Source organism: Fulvia fulva, chromosome 1 (assembly GCF_020509005.1).
Source record: "Fulvia fulva chromosome 1, complete sequence".
Classification (NCBI taxonomy): Eukaryota; Fungi; Ascomycota; class Dothideomycetes; order Mycosphaerellales; family Mycosphaerellaceae; genus Fulvia; species Fulvia fulva.
The window spans coordinates 6325242-6340047 of NC_063012.1; the positions used below are offsets into that span (position 1 = coordinate 6325242).

The 14806-nt window shown below is 54.1% G+C and overlaps 6 protein-coding genes across 6 annotated transcripts; 4 read left to right on the forward strand and 2 right to left on the reverse strand.

The window, feature by feature from the left end:
* Positions 1-14: 14 nt before the first annotated feature.
* On the forward strand, positions 15-827 carry CLAFUR5_01219 (putative 26S proteasome regulatory subunit p28; the record flags this gene model as incomplete). Its single annotated transcript, XM_047900367.1, has 2 exons — positions 15-102; positions 166-827. The coding sequence occupies 2 exons, from the start codon at positions 15-17 to the stop codon at positions 825-827; spliced, it is 750 nt and encodes a 249-aa protein (XP_047755769.1).
* Positions 828-1662: 835 nt separating this feature from the next.
* On the forward strand, positions 1663-4957 carry CLAFUR5_01220 (uncharacterized protein; the record flags this gene model as incomplete). Its single annotated transcript, XM_047900368.1, has 2 exons — positions 1663-1915; positions 1971-4957. The coding sequence occupies 2 exons, from the start codon at positions 1663-1665 to the stop codon at positions 4955-4957; spliced, it is 3240 nt and encodes a 1079-aa protein (XP_047755795.1).
* Positions 4958-5279: 322 nt separating this feature from the next.
* On the reverse strand, positions 5280-7375 carry CLAFUR5_01221 (uncharacterized protein; the record flags this gene model as incomplete). The annotated part of the gene is made up of 4 exons (XM_047900369.1): positions 5280-6500; positions 6574-6862; positions 7130-7161; positions 7235-7375. 4 exons carry the CDS (start codon positions 7373-7375, stop codon positions 5280-5282), a joined length of 1683 nt encoding a protein of 560 aa, XP_047755794.1.
* A 2054-nt stretch (positions 7376-9429) lies between these two features.
* On the forward strand, positions 9430-10419 carry CLAFUR5_01222 (uncharacterized protein; the record flags this gene model as incomplete). The annotated part of the gene is made up of 1 exon (XM_047900370.1): positions 9430-10419. The coding sequence occupies one exon, from the start codon at positions 9430-9432 to the stop codon at positions 10417-10419; it is 990 nt and encodes a 329-aa protein (XP_047755797.1).
* A 2409-nt stretch (positions 10420-12828) lies between these two features.
* CLAFUR5_01223 (uncharacterized protein) lies at positions 12829-13132 on the forward strand (the record flags this gene model as incomplete). The annotated part of the gene is made up of 3 exons (XM_047900371.1): positions 12829-12849; positions 12906-12989; positions 13046-13132. The coding sequence occupies 3 exons, from the start codon at positions 12829-12831 to the stop codon at positions 13130-13132; spliced, it is 192 nt and encodes a 63-aa protein (XP_047755796.1).
* A 554-nt stretch (positions 13133-13686) lies between these two features.
* CLAFUR5_01224 (Synaptobrevin 2) lies at positions 13687-14213 on the reverse strand (the record flags this gene model as incomplete). Its single annotated transcript, XM_047900372.1, has 3 exons — positions 13687-13709; positions 13767-13998; positions 14115-14213. 3 exons carry the CDS (start codon positions 14211-14213, stop codon positions 13687-13689), a joined length of 354 nt encoding a protein of 117 aa, XP_047755791.1.
* Between the last annotated feature and the right edge of the window lie 593 nt (positions 14214-14806).

Genomic DNA, 14806 nt, shown 5'->3' on the forward strand with positions numbered 1-14806 from the left:
ACGTCATTTCATGGATGCTCTTGCCCAAAGTCGCGTTCGTGATGGATCTTGACAGCCAGCAAGACAAGTTCGCAATTCACGCGGCTTGTCGAGAAGGACAGAGTCAGTAGCTGCAATGCACTGCGCTGCACTGCACTGGGGAAGCATTGCACTAACATCCTGCAGCACAGAAAGTCGAGTCCCTCCTCAACGCCGACAAGAAGCTGGCAACTCGGAAAGACGACGATGAGCGACTACCAATACACTGGGCTGTCTCGCACAATCGCCTTCCCATTGTCCAGCTACTATCCGAGCTGAAGAGCTTCGATGTCGACGCCAAAGATGGCGCGGGGTGGACGAGCTTGATGATGGCGGCAAGCCTCAAGGATGCCGATGATGTGGTTGACCTCTTGCTTGCCAAAGGCGCCCATCCTGATGAAAAGACGAACAATGGGCAGACTGCACTGCACTTTACTGCATCCAAGTCAAACCTCGATACAGCGCGCAAACTGTTTGCGCACAAGGCGTCAGCGAGAGTCAAGGACAGGAGACAGCAATTGCCGCTGCATCGCGCGGCTGCCGTGGGAGATGTGCCGATGGTCAAGCTGCTGTTGGAGCACAGAAGCGCGCTGAACGCGACAGACATGGACGGCAGCACTGCACTGCACCACGCAATCGCAGAAGGACATGGTGATACAGCGCTCGCATTGCTAAAGGCCGGGGCCGAGTCGGACAAGGTCGATGGCTCAGGAAAGCTCGCCATACAGCTGGCACCGGATGCGAAGGTTCGCAATTACATACTGCGCTCGGCAGAGGAAGAAGGCATCGAGCTGGCCACGAACGCATAGGTCGTACACATGAAGGTCGGTGACCATAGCACTATAGGTGAGGTGAGGTGAGGTGCGGAGATGTGCACGCAGCTAGCTGCAGAGTTCGGTCGGTGCAACGCACATCAGCAGAAGCTGCATGTATGCCTCCACGTCTAGTCACCTTTGAGCTATGAGATAGGGCCCTCGGCCTCTCACAGCAGTCACATGGTATTCCTTATTATGCCTTGCCGTCAGTCGAGAATATCGCTCCGAGCTTGACGTTGCTTGCCTTCGCAGAGCCATCCGCCCCGCCCACTAGTCTAGTCGTCCTTCTCAAAGTGGAGCTGGCTTTCCACCTCGTAGTGCACGTCTTCCACTCTCATCATGTGTGTGTGAAGAAAATTTCTTCGTGCATTGCGGATCCTGCCTCGTTCGCTGTGCCTTGTGAACATGATGAGCCTAGAGTCCGCCCGCAGGTCAGAAGACGCCAGCCGTTGAAGAGGGTCCCGGCCTCACAAGGTTGTTGCCGCACACGCCATCGACCTTCCGACTCAAAAAAGTCGACTGCCCTGTTTCGACCACCCACCAACGAACGGAGCTTATCTCACGACCATCGACGAGGGATTCGTTTTTGCATGAACTCGGCGGCCCTGGGTGTGAGCACAGGGAGGCGATCACACGTCCTCACTCGACTAGATTTGCGTGGGCTGGTGACTGCATCCGCCGCGTCCGGGCACTCATCACAGCTCCAGCAGAGATGCGGTAGTCTGCAGGAGTGTGCCAGGCTCCATACACCTGTTCGGCATTGTGCCGTGGCCTGTGCGTTGCGAGCTTCGGGTTTTGGGTGGCGCCATTCGCGTCTTACCTTGCAAACATGTCGTTCTTCAAGCGGCGGAGGATGTCTTCAATCACCACCGCTGACGGCGCCCAGCAAGCTTTACCGGGCAATGATGATTCGTCCAGCCATACTTCAGCTGCTGTCTCATACGATCTGAGCTCGACCGGCAGGACCCCCAGGCAACCTGTTCCCAGAGCGAGAGCTCTGTCTACCACGTCGGCAGGCGCTCCCTACGGCAGTCTTCCGAGCAGGTCTTACATACATAATGTGAATCAGAAAGGCAGTCAGGGTAAGTGGGCGTGTCTGATCAGCTTGCTCTCTCCGATAATTCTAATCCATGATAGACGTCCAGTACTCATCGTCTGGGGTAAGAGAACAGACTGCCGAGCTGTCGTCGTCCTTTCTGGACGATTCAGAGCTTTCAAACCGATTCGAGCGTAACAGACACGACACCGATGCTTCAGGAGCGGTGGGCACGAACCTATCGACTGATATCATTGCAGAAGTATCCGAACCTGTAACTCCTCTTGAGGGTGAGCATCGCGGATCGGCTCCGGAAACGCTCTCCCACGCCGATGATGCTCTCCTGATCCACGGGGACAACGACATCTTATCAGCTTCAAGCTTGGGCTCAAACACCCGAGGCTCGGACTCTCGCGCTCCTGAGCTTGTTGTGACAGACGGCCACGGAGTCAACATGAACGAGAGGTCTCCTTTGCTGCCACGGGAACGAATACGCTCTACTCGCAAGCCTACCTACGATGCTACCGGCGAGCTCGAGGCCCAAGCGCCGGCGAAACGAAATATACTGAATCGACTTCCCTACCATCGATCGCCTATCACTGGAGTAAAGCATGCTGTTAAAGCATTGGGCAGACCCAAGACGTGGGACGTGCAGAAGATCGCTCAGACTATTGTTGTCAGACCTGTCACGATGCTGCCGTCGGTATTCTTAGGGCTGCTGTTAAATCTGCTCGATGCTTTGTCCTATGGCATAATCCTCTTCCCCCTCGGAGAAGAAACTTTCGCCGATATGGGTGCGGATGGAGTATCGATGTTTTATGTAAGCTGCATCGTATCCCAGCTCGTCTACTCGAGTGGCAGCATCTTCCGTGGCGGTGTTGGATCAGAGATGATCGAGGTGGTGCCGTTCTTTCATAAAATGACCTACATGATAATAGGTGTCCTGGGGACTGACAACGCGGACGCTCTCCGAGCGACCGTCATTACCTCATATGCCATGAGCTCGATTCTGACTGGCATCGTCTTCTTTGGTCTTGGTGCTGCCCGGCTTGGATCGATAGTCAGCTTCTTCCCGCATTCTATCCTGGTGGGCTGTATCGGCGGTGTCGGGATATTTCTCTTTCTGACTGGAGTCGAAGTCTCGGTCCGTCTAGACGGCAACCTCAACTTCTCTCGTGAGGTATTGGAAAAGCTTTTTGCACCGATGAGTCTAGCACAATGGCTGCCACCTCTGACTCTGGCTGTAACCCTGCTCGTCGTCAAGCGACACTACGACCGACCCTTCCTGGTTCCAGCTTACTACATCGGCATCACGGCAATCTTCTACATAATCACAGTCGCCGTACCGTCACTTAGCATGGAGAAGCTACGAAGCGCTGGCTGGGTGTTCGAGAGTCCGGCGGCAGACAAGACATTCTACAACTTCTACAGCTATTACAAGTTCAGCCTCGTGGACTGGAAGGCTGTGGTAATGACGATACCCTCACAATTTGCCCTGACGTTCTTCGGTATCTTGCATGTTCCCATCAACATACCTAACCTGGCCATGAAGATGGAAGAGGACAATGTCAGTCTGAATAGGGAGCTCATACTACATGGTGTGTCGAACACGCTATCGGGATGTGTCGGCAGCATACAGAACTATCTGGTCTACGTCAACAGTGTGCTTTTCATGGAGACTGGAGGCGACAACAGGCTTGCCGGGTACCTACTGGCGGCTGCTACCGCTGCATTGTGGATCATTGGCCCAGTCGTCATTGGATATGTACCAGTCATAGTCGTTGGGACGTTGATATTTTATCTTGGAATTGACCTGGCCAAGGAAGCGATCATCGACACCTACGGAAGGCTCCATCGCTTGGAATACTTCACCATCGTTGTCATAGCCCTGGTCATGGGCATATACGACTTTGTCGTTGGTGTGGCAGTTGGCATCGGGCTTGCTTGTCTAGTCTATGTGGTGCAGACTTCGAGGAAGACTGTCATCCGCGCACAGTTCTCAGGAGAGATTGCAGAATCAACAGTGCGACGTCATCCGCGACAACGGCATTACCTACATCGTGTTGGACCACAAATACGCGTCGTCAAGCTGGGTAGCTACCTCTTCTTTGGCAGTATTGTCAGTGTGGAGAAGACAGTCCGAGCTCTGGTCGATGCAGAGGCGTTTGCTGCGATACCGATCAGGTATCTAGTTCTAGACTTTTCTCACGTTACAGGCGTGGACTTCTCGGCCGCTGAAGGATTTGGGCGCATGTATCGTATCTTGCGTAGGAGAGGGGTTGAGATGATGGTGGCAGGCGTTAACCTCGAGGACGAAGTTGGCCGCAGTCTTAAGATGGATGGCCTGTTTGAAGAAAGCGAAGAAGCTCCTCCGCCAAAGGTCTTCGAAGACCTCAACGGCGCGCTGGAAGCTTGCGAGAATGGTATGCTGGTGACGCTGACGGAGAAACAGCAGGGAGGCCTTCGTGCTGGGGGAGACTCGCCACCCGTTCCAATCCCTTCTGAGCCGGCCAAAAGCAACATGATTACGGACCTCGATCGCTTTATTGGCTCGCCTCGAACGACTCTACGACAAGAAGCTGCCACGCAGACAATCGTCGAGCAGGGCACGCCGGAACGAGCATCGAAGTGGCAAAATATCAGACAGCCACTTCCCCTTATCGTTCAGGCCTTCCAGGACCTCACGTCTAAGAACGAAGACTTTTGGTTCCGGGCTGTACCCTACTTCCTCTATCGAGAGTACCGGCATGGAGATCTGCTATATGCCCGCCACGACACAGCTGACGGCTTCTACCTGCTCCAGTCCGGCATCCTCCGGGCCGAGTACTCACTGGAGCAAGGCAATTATCACGAGAGCATCGTAGCGGGCACAACATGCGGCGAGCTCCCCTTCTTCAGCGAGACAGAGCGGACATGCAGTGTTATTGCCGAAAGCGATTGCATAGCCTGGTTACTGACACCCGAGAAATGGCAGGAGTTGCAGCAAAAAGACGTAGATGTTGCACAGGAATTACTCAAGGTTGGTCTGAAGCTTAGTGCGGAGCGAATGAATGCCATCACGAGCTATGTATTGATCACAGCAAGCTGAGCGTAGGGAGGGATTGGGTGTTGGAGGGCAGAGTGACATTTGGAAATTTGCACGGCGTTGTCAGACATTGTGAAGTTGAAAGCGGTTGGATCGCTCCGATACTTGCGACCCTGTGTATGCTGTGTTCGAGATGTAGACTATCGTCAAGAAATACGTACCTCATAGAATATTGATCGTCTTCCCAAACATTAGCACTTCGAACACTCATGCTACGTTGCTGGTATTGGTGGCGTCACAACGCCAGCAGAGCATCTGACGGCTATAGTACATGTGGGCTGCTATGGAGAAACGTCTTATAGACCTCTGCAAGCCGGACTCGGCTCTATGCAGAGAGCAAACTCTCGGAGAACCTCGTGTCCAGTACACCTTCGTTCAAGGCTACATCTGGGACGCTGCTGTGCAGGACGCGCCGTTTGATGCCTTCGGATAGGCGGCCTAGATGTTGCAACAGCGCCTCGTTCCGGGGTGAAAGGGCATCGTTCTGCGGCGCCGCTGACATGTGGCCGTATATCGAATCAAGAAGTTGTTCGCATGGCAGCATCGACGTCAGTGCGCCCGCCTCCCACCCACCTGAAAGGGTAGAGCTCTTGGCAACCCTAGCCATGAGCACGAGGTTCTCCACCAAACTTGTCCAGTCAAGTATAGTCGCGTGATGCAGTAAAGCAGGCGGTCTAGCTAGAATGTCCTCCAGATACTCCTTGACACCACATGCAGCCTGTATCAGAGTGGACGAATCTGGCGCGTCGTTGACTCGAAGCAGTCTCTGATAGACATGGTTCGTAGCAGCCGCATAAGCCAGCGAGCTGCCGAGAGCAGGGTGCTCGCGTTTCAACGCTCTAAGTCTCTGAGCGGTGGTCTTGGCATGCAAGTCAACGAACTGTATCGGCAGTGTTCGCTCCGCTGCATGCTCGTGACGAATGCTGTTCTCCATTTCATCCATGGCAATCGCGAGTTCCAAGAGTCCGGGCAAGTCGCGATCAGTCGGCAAAGCTCCAGCATAGGCTAAACCGTCGGCGCAGCGACGAAGATTGACGGTGAACCTCAGTGAGCTTGGTCTGTCGAAGCCGGTCGCAGCAAGACCGGAGCAGAGATAATAGCAGCCTACGAAAGCACGATCGCGCTCGAGTGTGCTGTCGGGGTCGAGCACGTCCAGCCGCGGTCGATATAGGCCCAAATCCGCAGCAATGCCTGCAAGTAGAGAAAGCTGCTGGTATACCTGCTGGTCCGGAATGTAGTGATGATGCCACGCGAGGTATGTCAGAATGCCAGCCATCATGTCGATGCTTCGTTCTGTTCCAAGAATGAGTTTGGATGACAATGCATACTGGAATGCTTGACTGAACCGCGCCTGCGCAGCGGGATATGTGGCGGCGGCCACCGTGCAGATGGCGAGCGTGAGTAAAGGACGCCGTGCAAGCATGGACTTCACGTCTGCCCCTGGCTTCAGGTCCACGAAGGGAAAGTGTGGCTGGAGCTGGCGGAATATGGCGAAGCTATTTGCGACGAAGCTGTGGTCGACACCGCGAAGTAGCTCGTCGACTGCCTGCAGTAGAGTCAGCCTGACAGTCTCCTCGTCGAACTCCCACGGCTCAAAGTCGTACGGCGCATCGACATACCACGATATTGCCTAGACTACGAGAGAACAGCGCGACAAATGCCTTGCTGTCTGAGTTTGAGAGATCGTGTTGCTGCAGTAGACTACGTCTCTCCTGCTCGTCTGACTGCCCTGGACGAGCGGGATCAAAGCGAGGCGGTGGCGGTGCAGAGGTCGACGAGGAGGCGGCGGCGGCGGCGAAGTCCAACAGAGGGATGCCTCGGTCACCTTCTTGGCCAACGCCGCTTTCTGTCCTTTGCTTGCGTGGCTTGGGCACGGCAGGCACGCAGTCTCTGTCCATGCGTATGCATCTGGCGGAACATTGTTAGCGGCGATGGTGAAGATGGCATTGCAGAGGATGAGATAGATGATGGACGAGGAGATGAGAGCAAAGCGGGCATGGACGCCGGCACCGTTGTGTACAGTGTACAGTGTACCATATACATGTACATGTCATCAGATACCGCACGTGCTGTCGATGCACGCAGGGCAGCAGACCATGTTGATATCGGCTAGGCAGTCGGTCCGTGTGCAAGATGACTGGCATTTCAATGTCCGAGACTGGATATGACACTCACCTTTCGCACTTGCCATTGTCGGTCGAAATGCACTGCAGCACACTGTCAGCAAGGAGGCACATGTATATCGCGTCGATACACGCGGTGGGCGACAATTGCATTGACCTTCATTTTCAACGAGGCGCACCCTTGACATGCTGAGTTCCTGGGCTGTCTTTTACGTTTTAACTTCTCGCTATCAGGCGTTGCCAGCGCCGTGGCTTCCCCCGGGGTCTGGGTAATGTCCATGTTGCTCGACCCTTCCATCGTCAGCCCCTGCGGACACGACTCCACGAGGTGCTGCTGCTGCTGCTACTGCTGCTGCTGCTGTGCGGCGGGCAAGGCGGGCTCTTCGTTGCGGAAGTCGCGATCGTCACGACTCGGATGCCGGATGGACTGAGGATCTCGGCACATCGACTGTGCTGCCTCGTCGCGAGCCACTGGCCAGCACGGCAGGTCCGGTTCAGAAAGAAAGGCTCGGCACTCCCGCTCGGGCGCTACCTAGAGCCTAGGCAGGTGCAGCTCGATTTAGCCGGGTCGGCGTTTGCGAAAGTCAAAGAGGAGCTGTGTATGCCGTCAACCTTGGAAGGATGGCCGAGGCCGACAACCACGCAGCCTAGCAACCTTACATGCGCAGCAGAGGCAGGAGTGTGATTATGCAGTCGTAACAACAGGATGACCGGCGGTATGTACTTCTCGGTGGCTGCATGTGGTGATACGCGAGCCTGCTACAACTAAATACTGCGGACTTCTCCTGTTTGCCCAAAACTCTATCTGCGCCATGGCAGCGAGTCTGCGTAAAATTCGGCCAAGCTGCTGTTGACTGCTTTCACCGCCTTCAGCCCGTGGAGCAGCACTGTCGGTTCTGCCTCTCCCTGCCTCTCCATCGCCTACAGCCTTGTCGAGGAGAGGCGCGCAATGGGACGTCGACCCAACGCCATCGTCAGGTCAGTGCCCACGGTGTGCCCCGCCGCCCTTCTGTTTGACGCGGCATCTCGCTACTCCGCCACTCACCTTCGCGATAGCCAGCACTTTCGACGTGGCGAGAAGCTTGACGATTCCAGCAATCGTTACTCCCACACATGGTACCGAGCCTGCTTGTCACTACATGTATGTGGTGCATCATCTTGCTGATCGAAGACGTGTAGCAGAAACTGCCATGAAGGTGTAAGTCCACCACTCTCATCAACGTGCACCACGCGACTTCTTGACATGTGGCTGCTATGCGTCCGTATCACATCGTCCTGACCACGCTGCAGTTTCCAAAAGGCCGCACCGATACTTTGATCAGTCATATCACCCAACGATGCCCGAACATTGCCGCAGACGAAGTGCAATACGCTCTCCAGTCCACACAACATCATGCCTCCCGTAGCCCTGAAGCACCCCGACACCACCACCACCACCACCGCAGTCCTAGTGCTGCAGTAGACACCGAACTCAAGCCTGGCTTCCCTTCGGCGGCGTCCGTGCTATCCCGAGAGTCATCTGCTCTAGATACCCTCGCTGAGGTGTCCAGGCACCATCTTGACTTCCCCTCGCACAGCCGACTTGATCGTGCTGCGACCCCGGACTCAGACATCCCACATAGTGGCTATCAGACAACGACAGATCATGCCCTGATCCTCGACTTGCGCAGGGCCGCAAATATGCCTGAATCACTACCTCCGTCGCCGATGCTGCACAGCTCGGATCCGCTGGTACAGACAGCTTCACGAGCGAACGAACGATTGGAGCAAAATGACCCAGCAGCACCTGCGTTGGGAACTCGATCAGAAGCCCGCGTGCATGGTGGCTTGTCTACAGGCCTCTCAACGCTTTTAGATGGCAACGTGACGTCTACTGCTACCGCCACGAGTAATCCTCGCCACGGCATTCTTCTGCAGCATGTAAATTCTGGGCTTGGATCCGCAGCAAAGGCTCGCGGCCGATTCTCTGACAGTCGAAGGAAGCAAGTTTCGGAAGTCCGAAAGCGTGGGGCCTGTATACGCTGCCGCATGCTGAAAAAGCCATGTTCGGAGGGCACGCCATGTGTCACATGTAAAAGTGTAGAATCGGCAAGACTTTGGAAGACTTCCTGCATACGTACACGGCTTGCAGACGAGTTCGCACCGTGGTCCGCTGGGCTTTTCTATGCTAAAGCCCGAATTAGTGTGCGTGCAGCAGCTCATGGGCGTAGAAAGTCCCAAACCCTCGGTAGTATTGTGGTGCGCTTCAGAAATAACCCCAAAACACACACGATATTCTGCGCAGAAACCTTTTCTTCAGCACTGGTGGTCGACCCTGCCCTCGAGACCGAAACACAGCGCTCAGATTCAAACATGACCGAAGACTTCATCCTTCTCGACGACAGCGAGGCGATGTCCGCAAGAATCGAAGAGTTCATACGTCAAGCGACATCAGATCTTATCAGCCAAGAGAGCACGGCGTTCGTCCAGAATACACTGAAACGCGCTCAAGTCCTGGTCGAGCTGGAAGACAGCAATGCTGCACCACCCAGGACCGGCCAGACCTCTCGCTCAAGTTACAGCCTACAGGATCAACTACTGAAGAACGTCATCGAGCTATGGAGTGGGATTATGCTACTCGCGTCGCACAAAGACATTGACGTGAGCACACAACATCATCCGCTGGAGACGCATGAGAATGTGGTGAATGGTATTGGGACTGCTGCCAAGTGTGGCGTCCGCAGCGACGGCATGCAAAATATCACTTCGCAGAGCCGAGTTCTGATAATTGCACAGCTGCTTGCCATGACAGAGTCTCGATGCACTGTCTTGGCGAAGATTGTCACGAATGAGATCGAACGTCGCCTGTTGCAGCGGCAGCAGGTGTCGCGAGTCTCAACGTTCATGTCCGCCGTCATACTGCTCAATTGTGTTGAGCGCATAACAGGTTTATATTGGTCATTAGACCCGGAGCCTTCGTGGACAACGCAGGAAGGAATAATGCCACCAGCGTGGCCTCTGGACACCTCTCCACACAAATTTTGGCTGCAAGGTGAACCCTTCGCGGATTTGCTCATCATGCTCCTTCGCATGCGTGGCCTGCCGCCGAAGACAACGACGAGTCAAGATGGTTCGCTCGTCATGGTACCAGACCCACCATCACGAATCACAAGTGACCACGGACGGAACACAGTACTTTCTGGAAATCAAGCATGCATTTCTGTAGAGTGGCTTGACTCCGCCCAACTCAAGGTGGTCGATCTACTTCGCACGAGAGATGATGGTGCGCGTGACGAAGAAGCCGGCATCAGAGCCTTTGATTTAGCATTTAACAGCAAAGTGCTGCTGCCGGCATCGCGATGAAGCAACAACGGCTGTAAGTTGCGTGCTCCTGCACGGCAGGACGCTTCCGACACTCCAACAGCCTGCCGCGATGCCATCCCGACTCTAATACCACACGCACACGTGTGCATCGCTATCAAGTACGGCGATACCAGACAACGGCTACGACCTTGTTATCGAGTTCCAGTACCTCAGAGTTTGTGGGTGTTGGAACATTTGTCTCCTCGCCAGAGGTCAGCAGTGTCAATCAGTCTTACTGAACTTCGGATATCACTGCATGCCCCTCGGATCGTCAGCCTTGAACCAGTATGACGAGCTGACCTGTTGAACAGCTCGTCCTGTCGATCACTGGGCTGTTTGGCATCTCGATTGCACCATCTGTAGTTGCTCATGAACTGGTCAGATGCTGAGATGTTGGCCAAACGACGAACTGATCCGGAAGACTATCTCCACACCAACATCATTTTGGGAGACCAGCTTTTGAAGTCTGTGTACAGACATACCATCGTCAATGGCCTCGAAGTCACAAGTACTATTGCTCCTCCAGGGGCGCCGCGACCGTCTGCTGTCGCTATAGTTGTATCCTCCGCGAGGAACTCAAGTCTTGCTAGTCCGATTATCGCATGGAGTTTGTCGTGCCCGATATGCCAGTGAAGGGAAGGGATGCATCTCGGAAATTGTCGCGAAATTCGATCTTGAGCAAGACTGAACAGCAGCTGAATCGACTTTGATGGATGCGAAACATGACTTGTTTTGAGAAGAATGATAATCAAATAGAGGGCATTGACGCCGGGAGAATTGTAGGAGCTGCAGTATGAGCGTGCACTTATTATATACTTCACAGACGGCTGTGGGAAGTTGTGTTGGTTGACTCCATTATCGTACACTGATACGGAACTGTCTCCGACTCCGAGCTCGTATCAAGGCACTACGGTACTTGAATCTTGAACGTAATGAATGCTGCTCATGACCTCGTGTTATTGCTGCGGTCGTAACGTGTAAGTCCTGTGACGATCACGAAGCCGTCTTCCCGCCCAATGTATAGATAGCATCACGAGTCCAGAGACGTTGACAGCTGAAGTCTGACAGGTGGAAGCCCAGGTGGCTGAACGAGGCTCTAACCGAGACCTGATGTACTGTAATCTTCCGAGTCGTGTGATCGGCGCTGACAGGGACCTGTTGTGGCGCAATCCACTCTCGGTACTGCAAGCAGATGGCCCGAAAAAGATATACCATGCTCAAAACCTTGTTTCACAGACCTGAGGGCAGCGCTACTTCAGCAGACTTTGCCTGCCTGTGAGCGCGTGGACAGGATATCGAGATGCATACCGGAGTGCTGTCGCTCACGAGGTGTCGGAGGCGGCCCACAGTTGCCGCATATTCGCTGTTGGCTTCGGGGAGAGTGCGGTAATGGCCAGTCAGGTCATCATACCGCAGATGTACTGGCGGCAGGACAAGGATGTCAGGACGTGTTCACGCTCCACACTGACCAAACCGCCCAAAACAACTGGGGGGATTATGTTCATTTCTGAAGGTGTTGTTCTATCTCTCTATTCACATCCACACCACCTTGTTCTTCGTTCTGCTGCGTCTATAGTCACAATGTGTATCTACTGCGTTCTTCTGACCCCTGCTGTGGTAGTTCTCAAGCAGCCGTTCACACCGGTCCAAGTCCTCCTTGGATAAGAGCTGATCTGGTCCGGAAGGTGGAGGTTCTGGAAGGTGATATGGCTGTCTTGAGCCTGCAGTGTCCAGAGCATTGCGCACCTGATGCCTTGTGGGTGCGAAGAGCGGTTTGAAGGTCTTAACAAGGTCTCTTTGCGAGCACTTGATGCCCTTAAGTCTGCAGTAGTGATAGGCTCCTACTATCTGATTCTTTTGAGGTGTTGAAAGGTGTTTGGTCATCTTGCAGTAGCTTCTCCAATCCAAGAAACAGGTGAAAAGTTTGCGACGGTAGCATGCGACAACAACACCACATATAGCCAATCCAAGCACGACAATTTGTTCAGTGATGTATCCAGATACGTATATAAATTTGCTGGTTGCAATGGGCCTGATATTGGATAAAGAAAACACGATTGAAGATGTGGTGTTGTTTTTTGGTCGAGGTGGGCGCTTTGGTCCGTATGACGCGTGGTGTTACAGGTTGTTCGCTGGTGAATGAGGCACAGGCCACCCATCGCGAAGTCGCGAAGTGACGTTGTTGTGTGTCACCAGAAGGCCAGCAGGCATTCCGGTGCGTGTTTCCTCGCGTTGCTCAAAAGCACCGTTGTCACTCTCCTCTCTGCATCTTGGTCACAACTTCTTACCGCAAACATCATCAAACACCACTCCCGCAGCACGAACACCGCACACTTTTCCGCGCCATAATCAGATCAACATAACAACCACCAACCACCACCACCAGACTACGCAGACCATACCGGCAACATGGGCGCAGTCGTGTCTTGCGTATGTGCCGCTGGAATGCGCTTCAGCATACCAAGCAAATGCTAACACGATTGCAGTTCCAAAGCGTGGTACACGCAATAACTTCGTGCTTCATGGCCGTCGTTAACGCTATCGTCGCTGTCATCAAGGCCATCATCAGCGTACGCGACTTTGTACTCACCCAATGCACCATCCAAATCGCTGACATATTCCACAGGGCATTGTTGCTATCTTCTACGCCATCGCATCCGTTCTGACCTGCGGCAAGGTGAAGCGCCGTAGAGCTACAACCAGCGCGGTATAAAGGCATCGACACGAAGAATGAGAGCCATGATGAAGGATTCAGCATCGAAGTGCAAAAAGCCCTGCGGCTCCACACCCGAGCCATGAGGGAAGGTCAGAGAGCATTTGATGTTGGTTATGCCTTTTCTGTTGCATGAGGCGATGGCGAATAGTGATACCCAGAGCTTTGATTGACTTTCAGCGGTACGAATAATGGCATGTAATTCGAGCGACTTGACTCGACTTACTTTGAACTCTCCGCTTCTACTACATGTACACTGCGCGCGACTTAGCTGTGACGAGGTGCCCCAGCGTAAATTCAGGCGTGATATATTACTACAACCAAAGTAGCTATGGAAAGCGCTACTTCCACAATAAGTCATCGCTCCTCAAGCGCCACTCGTAGATAACTCCAGCATGCTGTTCAACAGGGTCTTTGGGGGTATGTAGGGGCTTGATACTCCAGCTCTCTGTGCACCATCATTCCTCGTGGCTCGCACGCCATGTTTCCATGCTCCACGTCATGTCATAAGGCCCTTCCGGGGTTTCGTGGCGGTGTCTGTGTAATTGGGGCTTCTAGTGCTTCTGACTAGCGACGACTGGTCTCATGTCAGCTCTGCTCGGCAAAAAGCAATACCAGCACGAGCGATGCTTACCACTGGGCACGATGATGACCACCAACAGGATGATGATACCGACGATGATGCACATTCTCATCTTCATGTCCTTCCACCACATCTGCTTCCTCACTCGGTTGGCGCCGCGACGGAAGCTGTTCGCCTGAGTCGAGAGGTGGTCGGTCTTGTCTTGCAAGTTATCTAGACGCTCGCCGCGCTCGGAGATCTTGGTGATGTTGTTTTGCATAGTTCGCACGGCGCCATCGATTTCCTGCATGTCCGTCAGCCGATGTTGTCCTCGCTGCCTGCTCGCCCGCATCTCCATCTCCATGCGACGCAGCACCTCTGCCCTTGGTCTCTGCCCACGGAGTTGCGCGGTTGACTTACACTCTGGAGTCCTTGTGTGCGCGCATTGCCTGCTGTGCCTTCCTCCGCGCCGCGCTTGACGTAGGGGTCGTAGAGGCTGTCATTGTTCGCTGCGGCCATTGTGACGATGTAGGCTGCGCTTCCGCTGGCGGTTCAGGAAAGTGGTCGATGGATGCGGTCAAATTATCGTTCGAGCGTGGAGGACTTCGAGGTGACTGGTGAGGTAGTGCGACGAGAGATGATTGGTGATGGCGTGGTTGACGGGAGTTGGCGAGGAGCGTGGTGGTAAGGGTCTCTGAAGTTCGCAGCTGTGGCTGGACGGGTGCTCGGCTGGCGCGTTGAAGCGTGGCGGAGCCAGAAATAACTACGAGATGTTTGCCACAAAGATCGTATGATGCTGGGCAAAAGCGAACGCGCAGAGGTCACTACGGTGTTATTGTTGAAAGGTCACTAATGCAATGGCGTGTTCAAGGAAGACAAAGCACTGGTCGTGCGCACGTGATCAGTCTCGCGGCTGGTCTACGAGCATCAAGTCATGCATGTGAAACGTGTCGCAGGAGTAAAATTGGACCGAACAGCTCGGAATATGATTGATACATAGATTTTGGCCGCGGCTGGCACGAAAAGTGACCTCTCATGCGTGAGTCACGCAGCGTGATACTGGTAACAGGCTACTCTTTCCGTTGTGACACTGAGGGTACGGACGAGGTGGG